We start from the raw sequence: 23504 nt of genomic DNA, 5'->3' as shown, positions 1-23504 counted from the left end.
CATCCAGTTGGTTTTGCATCTCAATTGTAACATTTTTTAATTTTGACCTGACTAGTTTTTAGGTCTTTTATCTCTGGAGCAAGAGTTTTTCTCATGTCTTCTGTACTTTTTTCAAGCCCAGCTAATGTTCTTATGACTGTTGTTCTGAGTTCTTGTTCACATACGTTGTTTATATCTGTTTTTAGCAAGTCCCTGGATGTGATTTCTTTTTTTTAAACTTTTTTTTTTAATATTTTTTATTTATTTATGGTAGTCACAGAGAGAGAGAGAGAGAGAGAGAGAGAGAGAGAGAGGCAGAGACATAGGCAGAGGGAGAAGCAGGCTCCATGCACCAGGAGCCCGACGTGGGATTCGATCCCGGGTCTCCAGGATCGCGCCCTGGGCCAAAGGCAGGTGCTAAACCGCTGCGCCACCCAGGGATCCCCTGGATGTGATTTCTTTTTCATCTTTTTTTGGGGGGAGAATTCCTCTGTCTTGTCATGGCTAAGTTTCTGTCTTTTCCGTGTTATGAAAGCTTGTTATGTTTCCTTCTCCTGAGAGTAATGCTATATCAAAAGGGGTCATGCACTGTCCAGGGCCTGGTGCTTCAGGAGGTGTTTTCTGGTTTATGCTGTGTGCACTTTGCTCTTGTGTTTTGACTGCTCTTTCCTGCACATCAGTCCTCTGCAGAGCTCCTCACTTGCACTGGGGAGTGTTTGGGCCTTTAGGTGGTGTGCTTTGATTTGTTAATTAAGATAAGTCTTGCAGGCACCATGTTCTTTTCCTCCAATTGTGCAGATTGTCTTCTTGATCCTCAGATCAATTTCCTAGTTGTTCAAAATGAATTGATGCTGATCTCACTATGTTCAGGGGTTGAGGCAAGGCCAGGGTCTTCCCACTACTAGACCATCCTAACTCCTTCAGTCGGGGCACAATTCCCGATATGAAAGAGTCATTTTTCTGTGATAAGAATGTGCTGGGGGAGCCAAACAAATGTTTATTTAAGTATGGTGGTAATTACCAATTCTAATTCTTTAAAAGTTATTTTTGCCTTTGCTTTTTGAAAAACTTGCATAGAACGTTAGAGCTAAAAGGGAACATTTTATTATGAAAAGTTCAAACATACAGCATGTTACAAGATTTTATAGTCCATATCCATATACCTACAACCCAGATGATACCACTGGTTATGTACTAACAGCTTTATTGAAATAATAATTGAGATAGTAAAATGCACATATTTAATGTCTACACTTTGATTAATCTTGACAAATGTATGTTCTTGGGAAATAGTCATCACGATCAAGATAATAAAAGTATCGATCACACTCAAAAGTTCTTTTGTCCCATATCCAGAGGTATCCAGTATTCTGATATTTTTTCTACTGTATATACATGAATTCCTGGTTTGCTGAAAGTTTTTTTTACCCCCCCTCTAAGAATGTGTGTTGGGTTTTATAAAATGGTTTTTCTATGTCTGCTGATATGATAATAAGATTTCTTTTCTTCAACCTGTTAAAGTAATGGCTTACATTTATTGATTTTTTGAATATTGAATGAGCCTTTCATACCTGGAATAAATCCCACTTGGTCTTGGTATATAATTATTCTTATACGTTGTTGGATTCAATTTGATACTTTGTTGAGGATTTTTTTCATCTATGTTCATGTCAGATAGTGGTCTGTAGGTTTTTCTTTTTTTTTTTTTCTCTTGAGACATGCTTATTTGGTTTAGGTATTAGGGTAATGCTGATCTCATAAATGAATTAGGAAGTGTTCCCTCTGCTTCTGCTTCCTAGAAGAGATTATAAGGGGCCTAGTATTTTTTTCCCTTAAATACTTGATAGAATGTTAGTGAAACCCATCTGGGCATTATGCTTTCAGTTTTGAAAGATTATTAATTATTGAATCAATGTCTTTAATAGATACAAACCTATTTATATTCTTGTGTGAGTTTTGTTGGAATATATCTTTTAAGGAATTGTAACTTTGGTTACAATTAACATGTTTTTATTCCTTTATCCTTTTAATATCAATGAGATCAGTAAGGATGGCTCTTCCTTTCATTTGTGATATTAGTAATTTGTGTCTTTTTCTTAATCTGGCTAGAGAGTTATCAATTTTGTTGATCTTTTCAGAGAACAGTCTTTTTGGTTTCATTGGTTTTTCTATTTTTCTCTATTGAGTTTCATTGATTTCTGCTCTAATTCTTTTTTTCCCTCTTCTGTTTAGGATTTAATTTGCTCTTCTTTTTCTAGATTCCTAAGGTGGAAGCTTAGATTATTGATTTTAGATCTGTCTTTTCTTTTCTTTTTTCTTTTTTTAAGATTTTATTTATAGAGAGATCGGGCGTGTGTGAGTGTGTGAGAGCACATGAATGGGAGAAGGAGTAGACGGAGACAATCCCAAACCAGCTCTGTGCTGAGCATAGATCCTGACTTGGGGCTCCATCTCACCACTCTGAGATCATGACTTGGAGCTGACATCAGGAGTTGGTCACTCAAACTGCATGTGAAATTTTGAAATGTTATTTTCATTTGATTCAAGACACTTTCCAGTTTTGAGATGACTTCTGTGGCCTATTGTTATTTTAAATGAGCATTTATTAAATCTAAAGGTATTTTGGGAGTTTCTAGCTTTTTTGTTACTGACTTCTAATTTAATTCTGTTGTCTGAAAAGCAACTTTTGTATGACTCTTTTATTCCTTTCAATTTGTTAAGGTATATTTATGACCCAGAGGTTTCGTCGTCATTTGTTTTTTGTTTTTTTGGTGGTGAATGTTCTGTTCACACATATCCTTGGAAAGAATATGTATTCTGCTATTGTAAGAAATGTTCTACACATTTTTTTCGTTTTTTTACTCTACCAATTTTAGCTAGATCTTTGTTTTTAATTTGTCTATTCTTTTATATTTAGAGTGAGTTTCTTGAGGACAGTGTTTTTTTTTTTTTTTTATCCATTGTGTCGTTTTGTCTTTAATTGGTATATTCAAACCATTTATACTTAAAGTAATTATAGTTGGGTTAATGGATAGCTATTGCATTTGTAGCTCTTTTCTATTTCTTGCATGAATGTCTTTTTAAAATCTTCCTCTTTTTCTGCCTCTCTTGGTTTTGAGTATTTTCTATAATTTTTTCTTCTAAGACATTAATTATAACTCATTTTTTTGGTGGGGGGAGGGAATGCCTTAAAATTGCAGTATGCGTTTAAAACTAAGTCCAATCAAATAAAGCTGTATTGCTTCATAGATAGTGGAGTTACATTTTAACAGTATTCCATACCATTCCTTTTATTTTTTATAACATTGTTATCATTCATTTCACTTATCCATAAGCTGTAATCACCCACTGTGCTATTGTTACTATTTTGAATAGTGTTCCATTAGATCGTTAATAGTGAGGAAAATAAAAAGCTTAGTTTTACCTTCATTTCTTTTCTTAATGCTTATTTATTTTTTAAAGATTTTATTTATTTATTCGAGAGAGAGAGAGAGAGAGAAGAGAAGAGAGAGGGGCAGAGACACCGGCAGAGGGAGAAGCAGGCTCCATGCAGGGAGCCCGATGTGGGACTCTCCCAGGACCCTGGGATCATGACCTGAGCCAAAGGCAGATGCTGAACCACTGAGCCACCCAGGCGTCCCCCTACTCTGTGAAAACTTTTAACATTTCTTGCAGAGGAGGTCTGGCAACAAATTCCATCAGTTTTTGTTTGAGAAAGTATTTTTTTATACCACCACTTTAAGAAAATTGTGGTAAGATATAAAATTATCTTAACACTATTTTTAGTTTCAGGTATATAGCATATAGATTCAACAATTCTGTACATTACTCAGTGCTCATCTTCAGTGTGGTCACCATCTGTCATCACCAAACAACATTTTTGCAACATGATGGATTATATTCCTTGTGCTATGCTTTTCATTTCTACCACTTATTTTATAACTGGAACTTTGTACTTGATTGCCTTCACCTATTTTACCTATCCCTCTCCCCACCTACTTTTCTTCTGGCAGCCATCCATTTGTTCTCTGTATTTAAGAGTCTTTTTGTTTTCTTTTTTAGGTTCTACGTATAAGTGACAGCATGGTATTTGTCTTCCTTTGACTTAGTTTTGCTTAGTATACCCTTTAAGTCCATCCGTATTGTCACAAATGGCAAGGTCTCATTCTTTTTTTTATTTATTTTATTTTATTTTTTATTTATTTATGATAGTCACAGAGAGAAAGAGAGAGGCGCAGAGACATAGGCAGAGGGAGAAGCAGGCTCCATGCACCAGGAGCCCGATGTGGGATTCGATCCCAGGTCTCCAGGATCGTGCCCTGGGTCAAAGGCAGGCGCCAAACCGCTGCGCCACCCAGGGATCCCGGTCTCATTCTTTTTTATGACTGAATAATAATCTGTATGTGGGTGTGGATGTGTGTATCCATTCATTTATTGATGAATATTTAGGTTGCTTCCATATGTTAATTATTATTAATAATGCTGCAGTAAATATAGAGGTTCATGTATCTTTTTGAATTAGTGTCTTTATGGTTTTTTTTTGGGGGGGGTGTAAATACCCAATAGTGGAATTACTGGATCATATGGTATTTCTATTTTTAATTTTTTGACGAACTTCCATATGGTTTTCCATAGCAGCTGCACCAATTTACATTCCTACCAACAATGTAGGAGGGTTCCTTTTTCTCCACATCCTCACTAACACTTATTTCTTGTCTTTTTTTTTTCCCCCTAAAGATTTTATTTACTTGAGAGAGAAAGAGAGAGCATGAGGAGGTGGGGAAGAGGAGCAGAGGGAGAGGGAAAAAGCAGACTCCCCATAGAGCAGTGAATCTGATAGGGAGGAGGCTGATCCCAGGACCCTGAGATCATGACCTGAGCCAAAGCCAGCCTCTTAACTGATTGAGCCACCCAGGTGCCCCTCTTGTCTTTTTGAGTCTAACCTTTCTGACAGGTGGGAAATAATATCTTTGTTGTTGTTGTTTTAAAGATTTTATTTATTTACTCATGAGAGATAGACAGAGAGAGAGAGAGAGAGAGAGAGAGAGAGATTGATTGAGAGGCAGAGGGAGAAGCAGGCTCCATGCAGGGAGCCTGAGTCTCTCAGCCTGAAGGCAGCACTAAACCACTGAACCACCCGGGCTGCCCTCTTACTTGGTTTTGATTCACATTTACCTGATGGTGAGTGATATTGAGCGTCGTTTCATGTGTCTGTTGGTCATCTGTAAGTCATCTTTGAAAACCTGTTCCTTAAGGTCCTCTGCTGTTTTTAATTGGATTATTATTAGTATTTTTGGTGTTCTATTGTATAAATTTTTTTATATATCTTGGATATTAATTCTTCACTAGATATATCATTAGAAAATATCTTCTCTCATTCTGTAGATTGCCTTTTTGTTGATGGTTTCCTTTGTTATGCAAAAACCTTTTATTTTGGTGTAGTGCCAATAGTTTATTTTTGCGTTTTGTTTTCCTTGCTTTAGGACATTATACCTAGAACAATGTTTCTATGGTGATGTCCAAGAAAATACTGCTTGTAGTTTCTTCCAGGAGTTTTATGATTTCAGGTCCTGCATTTTAGGTCTTTAATCCACTTTGAGTTATTTTTATGTATGGTGTAAGAAAGTGTTCCATCTAGGTTCATTCTTTTTCAGTAGCTGTCCACTCTTCCCAGCACCTTTTGATGAAGAAGCTGTCTTCCCTCCATTGTATATTCTTGTTTCCTTTGTGGTAGATTAATTCACCATATAGGCATGGGTTTATTTCTGGGCTCTCTATTCTGTTCCATTGATCTGTGGGTCTGTTTTTGTGCCAGTATCGTACTGTTTTGATTAGTACCACTTCATAGTATAACTTGAAACCTGAGATTCGGTACCATCAGCCTTGTTCTTTCTCAAGATTGCTTTGGCTATTTGGGCTTATAGTGGTTCCATACACATTTTAGGGTTATTTGTTTTAGTCTTTTGAAAATGATGATGATGTTGGCATTTTGATAGGAATTGTGTTGAACCTATTGATTGCATTTTGTAATGACATTTTAAGATATTCTGACCCATGAGCATGGACTATTTTTCCATTTGTTGATGTCGTCTTCAGTTTGTTTCATTAGTGTTTTATAGTTTTCAGAGTACAGGTCTTTTACCTCTTTGGTTAGGTTTATTTGTAGGTATTTTATTTTTGGTGAAATTGTAAATGGAATTGTTTTCTTAATTTCTTTTTCTTCTACTTTGTATTAGTGTGTAGAAATACAGTAGATTTCTGCATATTAACTTCGTATCCTGTAAGTTTACTGAATTTATCAGTTCTAATAATTCTTTTGATGGAATTTTTAATGTTTTCTATATCAATATCCTGTCTTCTGCAAGTAATGAAATTTTACTTCTTCTTGCTAATTTGAATGCCTTTTATTTCCTTATCTTGTCTGATTCCTGCAGTTAAGAGTTCCATTATTATGTTGAATAAAAGTGGTGAGAGTGGACATCCTTGTCTTATGCATGGTCTTAAGAGAAATGCTCAGTTTTTCACCAGTGAGCATGATGTTAGCTGTGGGCTTTTTGTATATGGCCTTTATTATGTTGAATCTATTTTGTTTTATTGATAATGGATGTTGCATTTTGTAAAATGTTTTTTTTTTTCTGTATTTACTGAGATCATCATAAGGCTTTTATCCCTTCTCTGGTTATTTATTTATTTATTTATTTATTTATTTATTTATTTATTTATTTAATTTATGATAGTCACACACAGAGAGAGAGAGAGAGAGGCAGAGACACAGGCAGTGGGAGAAGCAGGCTCCATGTACCGGGAGCCTGACGTGGGACTCGATCCCGGGTCTCCAGGATCGCGCCCTGGGCCAAAGGCAGGCGCTAAACTGCTGCGCCACCCAGGGATCCCTTTTATTTATTATTTATTATTTATGTTTATTTTTTTTTACCTTCTCTGGTTAATGTGATATATCACATTGATTGATTTGTGAATATTAAACCACCCTTTTGTCTCTTGTATAACTTACTCAATTGTGGTCCGTGATTTTTTTTTTTTCTTTAAGGTATTGTTGCATTTGGTTTGCTAATATTTTGTTGAGGATTTCTACATCTATGTTCATCAGTAATATTGGCTTGTGGTTTTCTTTCTTTTTTTTTTTTTTTTTAAAGATTTTACTTATTCATGAGAGAGACTGAGAAAGAGGCAGAGACGTAGGCAGAGGGGGAAGCAGGCTCCCCGTGGTGAGCCTGATGTGGGACTCCCATCCCAGGACCCCTTTGCATTCCTATGGTGTCAGTTATTTTCATGTTAACCATTTTTAAGTGTACAATTCAGAGGCATTAAGTGTATTCATGTTGTATAGCTATCACCACCATCCATCTCTTTTCATCTTGCATAACTGAAACATTGTGCCTATTGAGGAATAACTACTCATTTTCCCTACTCTCATCTCCTGGCAACTATTATTCTATTTCCTATCTCTGTGAATTTGACTATACAAGCAAGACACCTCATATAAGTGTTATCATATAACATTTATCTTTTTGTGTTTGGCTTATTTTACTACCTACAATGTCTTCAAGGTTCATCTCTGTTATATTGTATATCAGAATTTCATTCATTTTTAAAGCTGAACAATATTAAATGTATATGCCACATTTTGTTTCTCCATTCATTTGTAAATAGACACATAGATTGCTTCCACCTTTTGGCTATTTTGAATCATGGTGCTACAAACATGAGCATGGAAATATACCTTTGAGTCCCTGCTTTCAAATATTTTGGTATATACTCACAAGTGGGATTGCTGGGTTTATATATGTTGGGGTTTTTTTTTTTTTTTTTTTTTTTTTTTTTTAGTTTTTTGAGGAACTATCCTATTGCTTTCCATATGCACTATTTTAGATTTTCACTGATTGTGCACAAGGGTTCTAATTTCTCCACATTCTCAGAAACTTGTTATTTTCTGTTTTGTTTATAGTAGCCATCCCCCTCCCATGGATGTGAGGTATTATCTTGTTTATTTCACTTCCATTTCTCTGATGATTAGTTCTGTCAAACATCTTTCCTTTTGGTTCATGGCCATTTGTAGGTCTTTGAAAAAAAATGTCTTTTTGAAGACCTTTTGGCCATCCTTTATTTAATTGGGTTGCCTTTTTTAAAAATTGAGTTTTAGGAGTTTATATATTATGAATATCGACCTTTTATCAGATACGTGATTTGAAAATACTGTTGCCTTTTAACTGTTGATAATGTTCTATGATGCACAAAAGTTTTTAATTTTGATGAAGTCCAGATCATTGTTTTGTTGCTTCCTGTGTTTTTGGTGTCAAATCCATCCAAAAGAAATCATTGCCAAATCAACTATAATGGGACTTTTCATCTATACTTTTCTCTTAAATTTTTTATAGTTTTAGATCTGAATTTTGAGTCTTTGATCTACTTTCAGTTAATTTTTGGGATGGTGCATGGTAATTCAACTTCCTTCTTTTTTAAATGAATATCATTTTCCAATACTTTTTGGTAACCTTTCCAAGTTAAGTAGTCTTGGCAGCCCTGTCAGCATCATTTGCCTGTATATGTGAGAATTTATTTCTTTGCTCTCTGTTCTATTCCATTGGTCTACCTGTTTGTATACTGGTGCCACACTGTTTTGATTACTATGTTTTTGTATTAAATTTTGAAATTAGGAAGAGGGAGACTTCCAATTTTTCTTCACCCCTCTTTTTTAAAAGATTATTTTAACAATGGGGGTGTCCCTTGTGATTCCGCATTAATTTAAAGATGGATTTTTTGATTCTACAAAAACTGGGATTTTAATGTGGGTTGTATTGACTCTGTAGTTTTCTTTGAGTAGTATTGTCATCTTAACAATATTAAGTCTTCCAGTCTATGAGCATGTCTTCCTGGTTGTATGTGCCTTTAATGTCCTTCAGGAGTATTTTATAGTTTGAAGGTACAAATCATTCACCCCTGTGGCTAAGTTTATTCCCAAATATTTTATTATTTACTGTGATATTTTAAATGGAATTGTTTCTTGATTTTTATTTTGGACTATTCATTGTTAGTATAAAGAAACAACTGATTTTTGTGTTTTGATTTTGTATTTGGCAATATTGCAGAATTCATTTATTCTAGCATTTTTTTATGGTGAATTTAGGATTTTCTTCACATAAGATTATGTTGTTAGTGAATAGAGATAATTTTACTTCTTCCTTTCCAACGTGGATGCCTTTTACTTTGTCCACTTGCTTTGGCTAGGACTTTCAGTACTATGTTTAATGAAATTGGCAAAAGCCTGCACCCTTTTTTTATTCCTGATGAGGAAAAGACCTGTTTTTCACTATTGAATATGATCACTGTGAGTTTATAATGTGTGGCTTCTGTTATATTGAGGTTGTTTTCTTTTAATCCTAATATATTGAGTGTTTTTTCATGAAAGTGTATTGAAAAATTTCTAATGCTTTTTCTTCATTGATTGAGATGATCATATGTTTTTATCCCCCCTTCATTTTGTTAATGTGGTGTATTACATTGATTTTTTCTTATGTTAAACCATCCTTGCCTTCTAGAAGTAGTATTAGGTCATGGTGTATAATCCTTCTAATGTACTGTTAAATTTTCTTTGCTAATATTTTGTTGAAGATTTTTGTGCCAGTATTCACTGGGGGTAATGATCTGTAATTTCCTTGTGGCATCTTTGTGTGGTATCAGATTAATGCTGACCTCATAGATGGCATTTGGAAGTATTTTCCTTCTCCTTAGTTTTTTGGAAGAGTTTGAGAAATGTGTTTTTCTCAAAAGTTTGGTAGACTTCACCAGTGAAACCATTTTGTCGTGGACTTTTGTTGTTGGGAGGCTTTTGATTAGTGATTAAATCTCCTTACTTATTATAGGTCTGTTCTGATTATCTATTTCTTTATGATTCATTACTGGTAGGGTATGTTTTTCTAGGAATTTATCCATTTCATCTAGGGTATCTAATTTGTTGATGTATAGTTTTTCATACTACTCTTTTATAATCTTTTATTTTTTCTGTAAAATTGGTAGTATTCCCTCTTATATTCTTGATTTTAATTATTTTTTCTCTCTTTCTTGGTTCCTCAAAAATACAAACTAACTTTTGGTCTCATCAGTTTTCTCTATTGGGTTTTTTGTTCTCATTTTAGTTCTCTCTGTTCCCCGCCCCCCCCCAAAAGATTTTACCTATGTATTCATGAGAGACACAGAAAGAGAGAGAGAGAGAGAGAGAGAGACAGAGACAGAGACAGAGACAGGGAGAAGCAGGCTCCACGCAGGGAGCCTGATGTGGGACTCTATCCCAGGTCTCCAGGATCCAGCCCCGGGCTGAAGGTGGCGCCAAACCACTGAGCCACCCGGGCTGCCCAGTTCTCTCTGTTCTAAACTTTATTACTCTTGTAGCTTGGGCTTAGTTAATCTCTTCCTATTTTAAAGTGTAAATTTAAGGTGTTAATTTATTTTTTAGTGTAAACACTTAGAGCTGTAAGTTTTTCTGGGGCTGCCTTTATAGCAGCCTATAAATTTTGGTATGTTATGCTTTCATTTTTATTTTTAAGTTTTTAGGTTTTTCTTGTGATTTTTTTTCATTCATTGGTTGAGAGTGTTAATTTCCACTAATTTGTGGATTTCTCAGTTTTAGTTCCATAGATTTTAATTCCATTGTTATCAGAAAAGATACCTTTTAGGATTTCAGCTTCTTAAAATTTATTCAGATATTTTTTTTTTGTTGCCTAATATATGGCCCATCCTGAAGAATGTTCCATGACACTTGAGAAAATTGTGTTCTGCTCTTGTTGAGTAGAACGTTTCATATGTTTTTAAAGTTCCACTTGTTTCCTTTTACATTTTGTTTGTTATTGAAAATTAAATTTTCTAAGTTCTCTGCCTCTATCTTTCCTCCTTTTGGGATTCTTATAAATGCTTATACTGATCCATTGAATGATGCCTCAAGTTTGTTTGCCTCTGTTTACTTTTTTTGAGGAGGGGCATCACTCTACATTTTCAGATGACTTCAAGTTTGCTAATTCGTTCTTTTGTATGTTCAAGTCTGCTTTGGATTGTTCTCTGGTGAATTTTTATTTCAGTTATTCCTTGTACATCTGTCCAGGAATTTGCTTTTTTCTGCTTTCTTTCAAGATTTTTCTTGTTGACCTAATTTACATATAACAATGTGTAAGTTTAAGGTGCACAACACATTGATTTGGTAGTTGTATATTGCAGTATGATTATCACTGTAGTTTCATTAACACCTCTATCATGTCGAATAATCATTTCTTTTTTGTGGTAAGAACATTAAAGATCTAATGTCTTTGCAGTTTTGAAATATGTAATACAGTAGTACTGTTGACTATAATGCATAATGCTGTGCATTAGATCTCCAGAACTTACTCATCTCCTAGTTGCAAGTTTGTATCTTTTAATTTCCCCAGTTCCCTTATATCCTAGCCCCTGGTAACCATGTTCCTACTCTAAGAGTTCAGCTTTTTCAGATTTTACACAAAAACAGTACCATACAATATTTCTCTTTCTGTGTCTGGCTTATCTCAGTAAGCATAATGCCCTTAAAGTCCATCTATGTTGTCACATTGGCAGGATTTCATTCTTTATCATGGCTGAATAATTTCCATTGTGTGTATTTATATCACATCACATCTTTATCCATTCATCTGTTGATGGACAGTTAATATCTTGGCTATTGTGAATAATCAATCCTGTAATAAACATTGGAGGGCAGATATCTTTTCAACGTTTTGTTTTGTTTTTTACTTTGGATATATACCTAAAAGAGGTATTTTGGGATCATATTCAAATTTTTTTTGGTTTTGATCTTCTGCAGTTTGATTATGATACTTGTAGATTTTTTAGTATTTCCATGTCTTATGTTCTCTGAGTTTTTTGCATCTGTGGCTTGGTGTTTTTATCATTAATTTTGGGAGAATTTCTCAGTCATTACTACTTAAAAAATTATTTTTCTTCTCTTTTTTTCCTTCTGGTATTCCCATTATACATATGTTATAGCTTTTACAGTTGTCCTACAGCTCTTGGACATTCTGATTAAAATGTTTGTATACATTAACAGTGGGCTATAACTATGGAGTTCAGAATATACAACAAATGATGTTTTGGTCGAACATACATCTTAGACTAAGTTAAAGACTGAGGGTGAGGGACGCCTGAGTGGCTCAGCAGTTGAGCATATGCCTTTAGCCCAGGGCGTGATCCCAGGATCCGGGATAGATTCCCACATTGGGCTCCTTGCAGTGTGCCTCCTCCTCCCTTGGCCTGTGTCTCAGCCTCTCTTTCTCTGTCTCTCATGAATAAATAAATAAAATCTTAAAAAAAAAAAAAGACTGAGGGTGAACTAATAAATGAAATTATAGATTATTTTCTGTTATGCATATTATAATTTTTATATCATTTATAACATTTAAGGATGAAGTATGCCTTATTAAAATGGAAAGCATTGTATATTTTAATTTTATTTAAAAAAATTTTTTTTAGGAGCTGTGGCCTTGAAGAATCTTGAAATTAAAGAAAATGCTCTGGTACGTTTTTTTAAATTTTAAAGTTCTATTTATATATTTTAGAGACAGCATGAATGAGAGTGAAGGAGGTTAGAGGAGTGGGAGAGGGAAAGAGAATCTTCAGCAGACTCTCTGCTGAGTGGGTAACCTGACATAGGGCTTGATTGATCCCATGACCCTGAGATCATGACCTGCCTGAGCTGAAATCAAGAGTTGGACACTTAACACCAACCAACATGCAGGCACCCTTCTGGTAGGTTTTGAGTATAAGAAATTTGTGATTCAGTGCATTTACAACTATATAGACTTCTTGATTTATTTTGTTGTCTTAAGTTATTCAAGTTTGAGAAAATTTTTTGAAAATAATTTTTGCAAAATGAATTTTATACAAAGTGGACTTTGAATCTCAACACAAATTGACAGCGTGATTTTCCTCATTTAAAAATATTTCCAATTTTTTTTCTTTTTATATGATTTTATTTTAAATGGTTAATTTCTAATCATCTTCAAATTTTCTTTTAATGACGTGGTAACCACATTTTTTTACCTGAGAATTCAGTGATATTAACTACATTCATGATGTTGTACAACCATCAACCAATATCTTTTCCTGTAACTTTTTTGTTAGGTCATAGGAAACCCAATAACCATTAAGAAACAACTTCCATTCCTGCTCCTTGTAGACCCTGTTAACTATTTCTTGTAGCTCATATAAGTGAAATCATGCTATGTTTGCCATGTTGTATTTGCATACCTCACTTAGGATAATTCCTTTAAGGTTTGTCCATGTTGTTGTTTGTATCAGAACATCATTTCTTTTTGTGGCTGCATAATATCCCACTATATCTGTATGCCACATTTTGTTTATCCATTCATATGTTGATGGACAGTTGAGTTTCTTCTGCATTTTGGCTTTTGTGAGTAACGCTGGTATAACATTTGCAATATGCATATCTGTTCAGTTCCTTATTTTTAGTTCCTGTGGGTAAATACCTATCAGTGGAATTCCTGGATTTTATGGTAATTTTATGTTTAGCTTTTTCAAGAACTGCATTCTTGTTTTCCATGGTAGTTGAACCATTTTATATTCCACCACCAACATATGTAATTTCCACTTTATCCACATCCTTGCTAACATTTATTTTTTTAATGTTCTTTTTAAAAAGTTTTAAGTGTACTCCTCAGTGTGGGACTTGAACTCATGACCCAAAGATCAAGAGTCACATGCTCTACTGACTGATCCAGCCAGGCACTATTTTTTGTTTTTTTGATAATACCCATTTTTAAAAAATATTTTATTTATTTATGAGAGACAGAGAGAGAGAGAGAGAGAGAGGCAGAGACACAGGCAGAGGGAGAAGCAGGCTCCATGCAGGGAGCCCAATGCAGGACTCGATCCCGGGTCTCCAGGATCAGGCCCTGGGCGGAAGGTGGCGCTAAATCGCTGAGCCACTTGGGCTGCCCAACTTCATCCCATTCTTTATGTTGCCTTATGCCTCTGTTGACAGTATCCTTTGATGCACTAATGTTTTTAATTTGGTGAAATTTCATCTGGTTTTCTTTTTCTTTTGTTGGCTGTGTCATTGATATGATCCAAGAAATCATTGCCAGATCTAGTGTCAAGATTTTACCATGTTTTCTTCTAAGGGTTTTGTAGTTTTGGTTCTAATGTTTAGGTCTTATGTCCATCTTGAGTTAATTTTTATATATAGTTATAAGGTAAGGGTCTAACCTCATTCTTTTGTGTGTGGATATCCAGTTTCCTAAGCACCACTTTTTGAAAAGGTTGTCCTTTTCCCCGTTGGATGGGGAGAAATTTGGGGGTGGGGATATTTTTTGCAAAATGGCATATTAACCTCCCTACAAGTTAGTTCACTTAGTTCAGTGAAATTCCTCACCTCTGTTACCCCCACCCCATACAATGTAAAAGCAGTATGATTTTTGGCATGAGTGACTTAGGTGGTCTGTATTACTGTAGAACTATCCCTTTTTTTATTTAAAAATGATCAGTCTTCCTGAATTTTGTGGATTGAAAATAATATTATAATTGTGTATCTATAAATTTAATATTTGAGGACAAAGAGAAGGTGTAGGTTAACTTACACACTTTAAATAATTTTGGGAAGAAAATAGTCTGTTTTGTTGGCCTGTATATGTACTAATATTTTATATATGATGTTTTTGTAGAGTCAACTGGATGTACCATTTAAAGTTAAAGTTGGTCATATAGGTAAGCTGTGCTGCTTATTTGAATGTCCTCCTGGTTGGGCATACAATAAGAATGATATGCTTAGTATGTCTTTAATTTGATATTTTTAATGTTTCTGCATTAATCAAAAATCATGGAGAACTTAGGTGGGTAACTTAAAATTACTGTGTGGTCCGTATACCCTTGTTTAAAAACTATGAAATTATATATCTTATTAGGTGTTAAAATGAGCTAATCCACAGGGAATGTATTAAATCTAATAGCATAACTGTCTGTCTTGGTTTCTTAGGTTTCTGACTAGTGATTGCTATATTCTCATTGACCATGGATATATGGTGTAAGGAGTCAGGTCTAGATCATCTAGGCAGTGCGGCCAGAAACTTAGTTTCTGAGGTTGTTTGCATACCTCTCCTACCTCTCCTCTGTCCTAGCAGCTGTCATTCTTTCTTTTTTTTTTTTCCTTTAGAGAGTGAGCGTTTTTTTATTCTTTATTTTTAATTAATTAATTAAATAATTCATTCATTCATTCATTCATAGACACAGAGAGAGAGGCAGAGACACAGGCAGAGGGAGAAGCAGGCTCCATGCAGGGAACCCGATGTGGGACTCGATCCCGGGTCTCCAGGATCACACCCCAGGCTGCAGGCGGCGCTAAATGCTGTGCCACCGGGGCTGCCCGCAGCTGTCATTCTTTAATATGATTATTTTTTTTCTTGTACTAGACAACAAGTTTCTTAAGTCAATTTTATTTTTATTCTTACTACTAGTACAATACGTGGCATATAATAAGGATAAAATTTGTTGAGTGAAAGAAATACACATTTTCAAATGAACAGTATAGGGTTACAACTAGTTTTAATGCTATTTTTTTTAAAGATTTTATTTGAGGAGGATGGGGAATGAGAGGGAGAGAGTGGTAGGGAGAGGGAATCTTCAAGCCAGCCCAAGCCAAAACCAAGAGTTGGAGGCTCAACTGACTGAGGTGCCCCTTCCCTTGCTGCTATTAGATGTTGTTAATCTCAACTGATCTTTCAACTTTTTTTCATTTAGCATGTAGAATTACACATATAGCAAGTGTAAATATATACATATTTTTAAAGCATTTGTATTTGAAAGATTTTTAGGATTGCCTTTGTTTATATTTTTGTGTATTTTCCAAATTTTCTAGGAGTCTATACCTTATAATGGGAGGAAAAAAACTGTTTTTGTTTTTAAAATTTACTGGTGAAAATGGTAAATTAGTAACTTTGTGTTTCTTTGATTACTTTAATGCTATTTTGTTACTGTTCTCTGTTTTGTTTATTTACTCTTGGATTATTAATATATGTGTGTATAAGCAGTCTACCTGGTAGATTTATAAATTGTATCAGATTTATCACAATTATTTTTTTCTAATGTGTTAATTTCATTCTGGTTATATTTTAGACCATACACAGATTTGAAATGGGTGCTATCTTCTCTGATTTAAACACTCAGAAAATCATCCATTTCTTATAAATCAGATCGTTTGTTTTATTCTGGATTGACATAAAATGAAATCTTTTTTTTTAAATATATTTTAATTTTTAAAAAAAATTTATTTATGATAGTCACAGAGAGAGAGAGAGAGAGAGGCAGAGACATAGGCAGAGGGAGAAGCAGGCTCCATGCACTAGGAGCCCGACGTGGGATTCGATCCCGGGTCTCCAGGATCATGCCCTGGGCCAAAGGCAGGCGCCAAACCGCTGCACCACCCAGGGATCCCTATAAAATGAAATCTTTTACTCATTTGGATTTTTTTTAAACATGGAATTTTGGGGTTATGTGATGGGATAAATCTAGGTAGATTTTTTTTCCCTTCCCCAAAAGCTAGCCAGTTAATGCAACTGTCATGTCGGTAATCTTTCCCTTTCTAGTCATGGCAGCTATTTCTAAATGAAGAGACTCATGGTTTATAAAAAGTCTTGAAGAATTTAAAAACTATTACGGATATTTTCTTTTTTTTAATCACCTCCCCCTTACTTCTATTATGGAAATACTCTAAATTCACAAGATAGAATCAATATAATGAATACTTTACATCACATTTTTTAGTTTTAAGAAGTCTAATGCTTTAAAAAATACTTTGCTTTTGGATTGTAGTAAAACATTTTCACTGAGTTTGAATGGTTTTCTAATCTTGTCCATAACCCTTGATTATTACCATAGAAATCTGCACATACATTCACTGAATGTTGATAATCATAAACACATGTTATGTTTGTATATATGTATATGTAGTCTCTGAAAAATACACTCAATTTTACTCTGTGGAAAATACACTTACATATATGAGATATACAGTAAATTTTATAGACTATCTTTTGAAAGTGTTATGTAAATTCTTATAGTGATTTAGAGTAATAATTGGAGAAATCAAAGTTATACCAAAGATTATTGGTTAATGGCAGAAAAGCATTGTTACATTTGTGTTGCAGATTGCTGTAAATAGAAACTTGTAAATTTTTAGAATATCATTTAGTAGTAGATTTTCCAACAGTACTAATACAAATAATTTCAGATTATTACAACAAAGGCTTTTATTGTTTTTGGTTGTAAAACAGCTTTCTGTAAAGTGACTCGTTTGTTATTTTGTTACTTCTACTAATGCCTGACAGACAATAGGCTGGAAGTAAATACAATTGAATGAATAATATTTTTTGTCCTTTTTAAAAAACATCATGTAGGTAATCTTAATCTTATAATTCCATGGAAAAACCTGTATACTCAACCAGTTGAAGCTGTTCTGGGAGACATCTATTTACTCATAGTGCCTTCTTCTAGTAAGTCAAATTTTAAACGTTGGAAATTTAAGTACTTTTATTTGTGGTTGGAAAAATCTTTGATAATTATGTTAAAAATACTTCTGATAAGTTTTTTGGGATACTTTTATATTTATTTTAAAAGACTCTATTTGAGTGAGAGAGTGAGTGAGTGAGAGAGGGAGCAGGAGCAAGGGGAGGAGCAGAGGAAGAAGAAGGAAACTCTGCTGAGCAGGGAGCCTCACTCCCTGCTCCATCCCAGGACACTGGGATCCTGACCTGAGCTGAAGGCAGTTGCTTAACTAACCGCCCACCACCTAGGTGCCCTGCTCTGAGGTACTTCTATATTTAAATTAGCATTTGGAAACTCAAATTAAATTGGTTTTCACTGTAAATTTTTACAGATTTTGAATTAGTGATTATTTTCAACTCAAGGATATTTTTGAAAGAGTATAAAGTAATTAAATATTCGTTTTATGCTTCCTGTAGAAATAAAATACGATCCTTTAAAAGAAGAAAAACAACTCTTGGAAGCAAAACAGCACGAACTGAAACGAATAGAAGAAGCCAAACAAAAAGTAGCTGATCAAGGTAAAGAAAGAAAACAGTAAATAAAAATGGTAATAAAAAACCGAGGAAAGACAAATACTTATCATTTGAATATTACTTTTCTCTGGAGGCATTGAAATTATTTAACAAATATGAAGGAATCTTATTACGTGGGGAATTTTAACGTGGTTTTGTATTTTATTATGTTTACAGAAATTTTACTTATAGAAACTTACCTTATGACAAATAATATACCTACCTTATGAGGGTAAGGTTAGTTTTTAACTGTAATAATTAATTTCATCAAGTATATTTTGTTTTCTAGCTTTATAAAAAAAAATCCTCTATATCAATTCTTAACCTTTTGGAGGTACTTAGTCCTTTGATATATTTGTTTTCCTAAATCTGTTTGTTTATTCTCTGGGTTCATATCCTTTCCTATTTAGCCTAGACCAAAGTCCATTACTTCAACCCTTTTCTCAGTGGAGGAGCTGTCCTGCAGAAAACTAATTCCTTTCCCCTTCTGCAGTGGTCACTATCACCAGGTACTTTTTGTACTCTGTTCTCTCTGGTAAAGCTTTCTCCTTAGCATGTAAATATGCTGCAGCCTGTCTTATCTTCAAACACAAAATGATCTTCCTAACCTAGTTATCTGTTTATATCTTCTGTTATTGTAAGCATCTTAAAAAAGTGTATACTTATATCACCAACCTTGCCATGTATTTTTTTTTCCAATAAAAAAAGTAAAATCTAATAATAAACATTTAACCTCTTGACAAAGAGGTAGAAGCTTTAAAGGAGATTTAATACAATTTTTGGTCACACTTCTTGTAATTGTTTCTTCTCTCAGTTCTTTCATATCCTGTGTAGTTGTTCACTAACATCCCCAATCATCTTTTCTTTTAATTTTTTTTTTTTACTGTGGCATACATATAATAGAGTTTACCATCTTAATAATTTTTAAGTGTACAGCTCCCTGGTATTAAGTACATTTATAAATGTTGTGCAACCATTACTACCATCCATCTTCATGTCTCTCTCCTTGTAAAATTGAAACGTTATACCCATTAAACAATAACCCACCCATTCCACCCCCCTCACTTCCAACCTCTGGCAACCACAATTCTACTTTCTTGTCTATCGTTTTGAATACTCTGAGTACTACATATAAGTGGAATCCTATAACTTGTCTTTTTCCAATTGGCTTATTTCACTTAGCATCATGTCTTCAAGATTTGTCCATGTTGTAGCATATGTCAGAATATTTAGCTGAATATATGTCAGAATATTTAGCTGAATATTCCATTTTTTGTATATATCACATTTTGCCCGTTCACCCATCAGTGGACACTTGGGTTGTTCCTGTGCTTTAGCTATTGTGATTAATGCTGCTCTGAACATGGGAGTACGAATATTTCTTTGAGATTGCTTTCAGGTTTTTTTGAGTATGTACACAGAAGTGGAGTTGCTGGATCTGTAGTAATTGTACTATTTATTGACTTTTTGAGGGATCACTATACCGTTTTCAACAGGGTCTTGTATGATTTTACATTTTCACCAACAGTGCACAAAGGTTCCAATTCCTTCACATCCTTGCCTGTGGTGGTTATTTTGTCTTTTTTTTCATGGTAGCATCCTAATGGAGATGAAGTGGCATCTCTTTTCACATGCTTATTGGCCATTTGTATATCTTTTTTGGAGAAGTGTATATCTTCTTGGAGAAGTATCTTTTGCTCATCTTTTAATTGGGTTGTCTTTTTTGTTTTTGTTGGGTGGTAGGAGTTCTTTATGTATTCTGGATGTTAACCCCTTACTAAATACATGATCTGCAAGTTTTATCCCATTCTTTGTGTAACTATTCTGTTGATAGTGTCCTATGCACAAAATTTTTAAATTTCCATGAAATTCATTTTGTCATCTTCTATTGCTTGTGCCTTGGTGTCCTATGCAAGAAATCATTGCCAAATCCAGTATCATGCAGCTTTGGTCCTATATTTTCCTCTAAGAGTTTTAAAGTTATAGGTCTTTAATTAATTAATTAATTTATGATTTTATTTATTCATGAGAGAGGGAGAGAGAGAGAGAGGCAGAGACACAGGCAGAGAGAGAAGCAGGCTCCATGCAGGGAGCCCAATGTGGGACCTGATCCCCAGACTCTAGGATCACACCTTAGGCCGAAGGCAGGCACCCAACCACTGAGCTACCCTGAGACCCCTTAGGTCTTAAATTTAAATCTTAGTTACATTTTGAGTTAATTTTTGTATATATTTGTAGATAAGGCTCCAACTTTATTCTCTTGCTGTGGATATCTTGATATCCAGTCTTCCCAGCATCATTTATTAAAATTACTATCCATTCCTGATTGAATAGTCTTGGCCCCTTTTAAAAAATCATTTGACTATATATGCAAGGGTTTATTCTGTGTGCTCAGTTCTATTTCATTTGTTTACATGTCCGCATGACAGTACCACTTTGTTTTGATTACTGTAGCTGTGTTGTAAATATTAAAATCAGGAAATGTGTAAGTCTTTCAGCTTTGTTCTTTTTCAAGATTGTTTTTTGCTCTGTGAGAGCCCCTTGAGATTCCTTATGAATTTTAGAATGCGTTTTTCTGTTTCTTCATAAAGTATAATTGGGATTTTCATAAGGATTGCTTTGAATCCATGGATTGTTTTGGGTAGTGTTGACATACTAACAGTGTTTTTCAATCCATGAACTTGGAATGTGTTTCCCTCTGTTTATATCTTTTAAAATATCTTTTGATACGGTTTTGTAATTTTTAGTGTACAAATCTTTTACTTCCTTGGTTCTGTTAGTCTCAAAGTTATTTTTTTTTCTTTTTGATGCTTGTTTCTGTTTCTGTGATTTCCCTCCTCAGATTCTTCATTGTTAGGGAATTAATACGAAATTGATTTTTTAATTTTTTTTGGAGAGTAAGAGAGAGTGTGTGTGTGCATGTATGCGAGCGTGGGGAGGGGCAGAGGGAGAAGGACAGAAAGAATCCCAAGCAGGCTCTATGTTCAACATGGAGCTCAAGGCAGGGCTCAATTTCATGACCCTGAGATCACGACCTGAGCTGAAATTAGGAGTTGGTTCCTCAACCAACTGAGCCACTTTGGCACCCCTGCAATTGATTTTTTTGTGTTGACTACTTTGCTGAGTTTATTGGTTTTAACAGTTGCTTTGTTGGGTAGTTAGCATTTTCTTCATATAAGATCATATTGTCTATGAACAGAAATAATTTTACTCCTTCCTTTCTGATTAGGATGCCTTTTGTTTCTTTTTCTCTTGTAATTACTCTGGCTATACTTTCCAGTATTATGTTGAATAAAAATGAACAAAACTGGACATTTTTGCTGTCTCTGATTTTTCAAGGGAAAGCTTTCAGCCTTAACATTAAGTATGATGTTTGATGTGGGCTTTTTCTAGATGATCTTTATTATGTTGAGGTAGTTTCTTTCTAGTCCTAGTTTGTTGACTCCTTATTATGAAAGTATTGAAGTTTGTCAAATATTTTTTCTTCATTAATTGAGATGATCATATATATATATATATATATATTTTTTTTTTGGTAAATGTGGTATAGTACATTGATTTTGATATATCTACTCATCCTTCCAGTCTAGCAATAAATTGTGAGTCATGGCACATAATCTTCTTAACGTGCTGTTGAATTTTATTTGTTGGTATTTTAGTATTTGCATCAATACTTATCAGGTAAATCTGTAGTTTTCTTGTAGTGTCTTTGTGAAGCTTTGATATCAGATCAATGCTGACCTCATACATTGAGTTTGGAATCTTTAATTTTTTTTGAGGAGTTTGAAAAGATTGATGTTTTTATTTAAGTGTTTGGTAGAATTCATCAGTTAAGCCATCAGTTCCAGGGCTTTTATTTGTCATGAGAGTTTAGGTCACTGATTCAGTTTCCTTACCAGTTATATGTATATTCAAATTTTTAATTTCTTTGTAATTTTGTCTTGGTAGTTTTGTGGTTCTAGGAGTTCCTTTCATCTAGTTAATCCAGTTTGTTAGCATGCAGTTATTCATAGTATTTATAATCCTTCTTAGGTCTGTAGCATTTGTAGTAATATTCCCACTCTTACATGTTATTTTGGTATTTGGAGTCTTTTTTCTTTTTTTCTTGGTCCACTTAGTCCACTTAGATATTTTTCAGTTTTGTTGACCTTTTCAAAAAACCAACTTCAAGGCACCTGTGAGTGGCTCAGTGGTTGAGCATCTGCCTTTGGCTCAGGTTGTGATCGCTGGGTACTGGGATCAAGTCCTGCCATCAGGCTTGCCGCGGGGAACCTGCTTTCTCCCTCTGCCTATGTCTCTGCCTCTCTGTATGTGTCTCTCATGAATAAATAAATAAAATATTTAGAACAAAACAAACCCAATTTCAGGTCTCATTTGTTTTCTATTGGTTTTATATTTAGGTTACCTCTACTTAAATCTTAATTTTCTCTTCTAGCTTTTGATTTAGTTTGTCCTTTTTTCCCCTAGTTGTTTAAGTTGTAAGGTAAGTTATTTTAAGAACTTTTTGTTTTTTATAGCTATAAATTTCCTTTTTAATACTTTTTTATTGTGTCCCATAAGTTTTGGTATGCTACATTTTTGTTTTCATATCTCTGTTGTTTAATTTCCCTTATGATTTATTCTGTGATCCATCGGTGATTTTAAGTTTGTTTTAATTTCCACAAACATGTGAATTTTCCAATTTAATTTCTGTGTTTTATTTCTGACTTTATTCTGATGTGGTCCGAGATGATACTTTGCTTGGTATCTATATTTTTAAATCTGTTGAGACCTAATTTGTGTCCTAATATGTGGACTATCATGGAAACTGTCTTAAGTGTATCTAAGAAGAATGAAGATGCTGCTCTTGTGGAATCGTTATGTATATTATACGTGTGTTAAATCTGGTTCGTTTATTGGCTAAGTCTTCTGTTACCTTATCTTCCGTCTGGTTGTTTTTTGTTTGTTTGTTTGTTCTTACACATTTTTATTTATTCATTCATGAGAGATACAGAGAAAGAGGTAGAGATGTAGGCAGAGGGAGAAGCAGGCTCCCCCAGGGAGCCTGATGTGGTACTCAGTCCCAGGAACCTGGGATCACGACCAGAGCCAAAGGCAGATGCTCAACCACTGAGCCACCCCGGTTCCCCAGGCTTTTGCTTTTTGAAAATTATTTTCATCTTATCAAAATAATATATATAGCTTTGAAAGTTAATAAGTAATATAGCACCCATAATTAAAGCAAAAATGTTGTCTTCTGGCTTAGCCCCTAAGCCTACTCCATATAGACCTACTTGAAAGTTTTAGATCTTTTTTGCATTTATTTTCTTCACAGTAAATTCTTGCTTCTCACTAGAATGGAAAGGTACTGGAAGTCTAACTACTAATTACACAGACTTAACCAATCCTTGTATTATCATCCTTTTCCTACCATTTATGTTT

General features: G+C 34.3%; 1 protein-coding gene across 5 annotated transcripts in view; it reads left to right on the top strand.

The window, feature by feature from the left end:
* VPS13A (vacuolar protein sorting 13 homolog A) overlaps positions 1 to 23504 on the top strand; it is a 235170-nt gene that overhangs the window by 5322 nt on the left and 206344 nt on the right. For all 5 annotated transcript variants that reach the window (XM_072837699.1, XM_072837698.1, XM_072837702.1 and 2 more), the window contains exons 2-5: positions 12487 to 12530; positions 14697 to 14739; positions 17424 to 17519; positions 17988 to 18089. In XM_072837699.1, coding sequence (XP_072693800.1) covers positions 12487 to 12530; positions 14697 to 14739; positions 17424 to 17519; positions 17988 to 18089 — 285 coding nt within the window. The remainder of the gene's footprint in view (positions 1 to 12486; positions 12531 to 14696; positions 14740 to 17423; positions 17520 to 17987; positions 18090 to 23504) is intronic.

The sequence above is a fragment of the Canis lupus genome, chromosome 1 (assembly GCF_048164855.1).
Source record: "Canis lupus baileyi chromosome 1, mCanLup2.hap1, whole genome shotgun sequence".
Lineage (NCBI taxonomy): Eukaryota > Metazoa > Chordata > Mammalia > Carnivora > Canidae > Canis > Canis lupus.
Note: the sequence above shows the minus strand (reverse complement) of the source record. Positions and strands in the feature narration are given on the sequence as shown.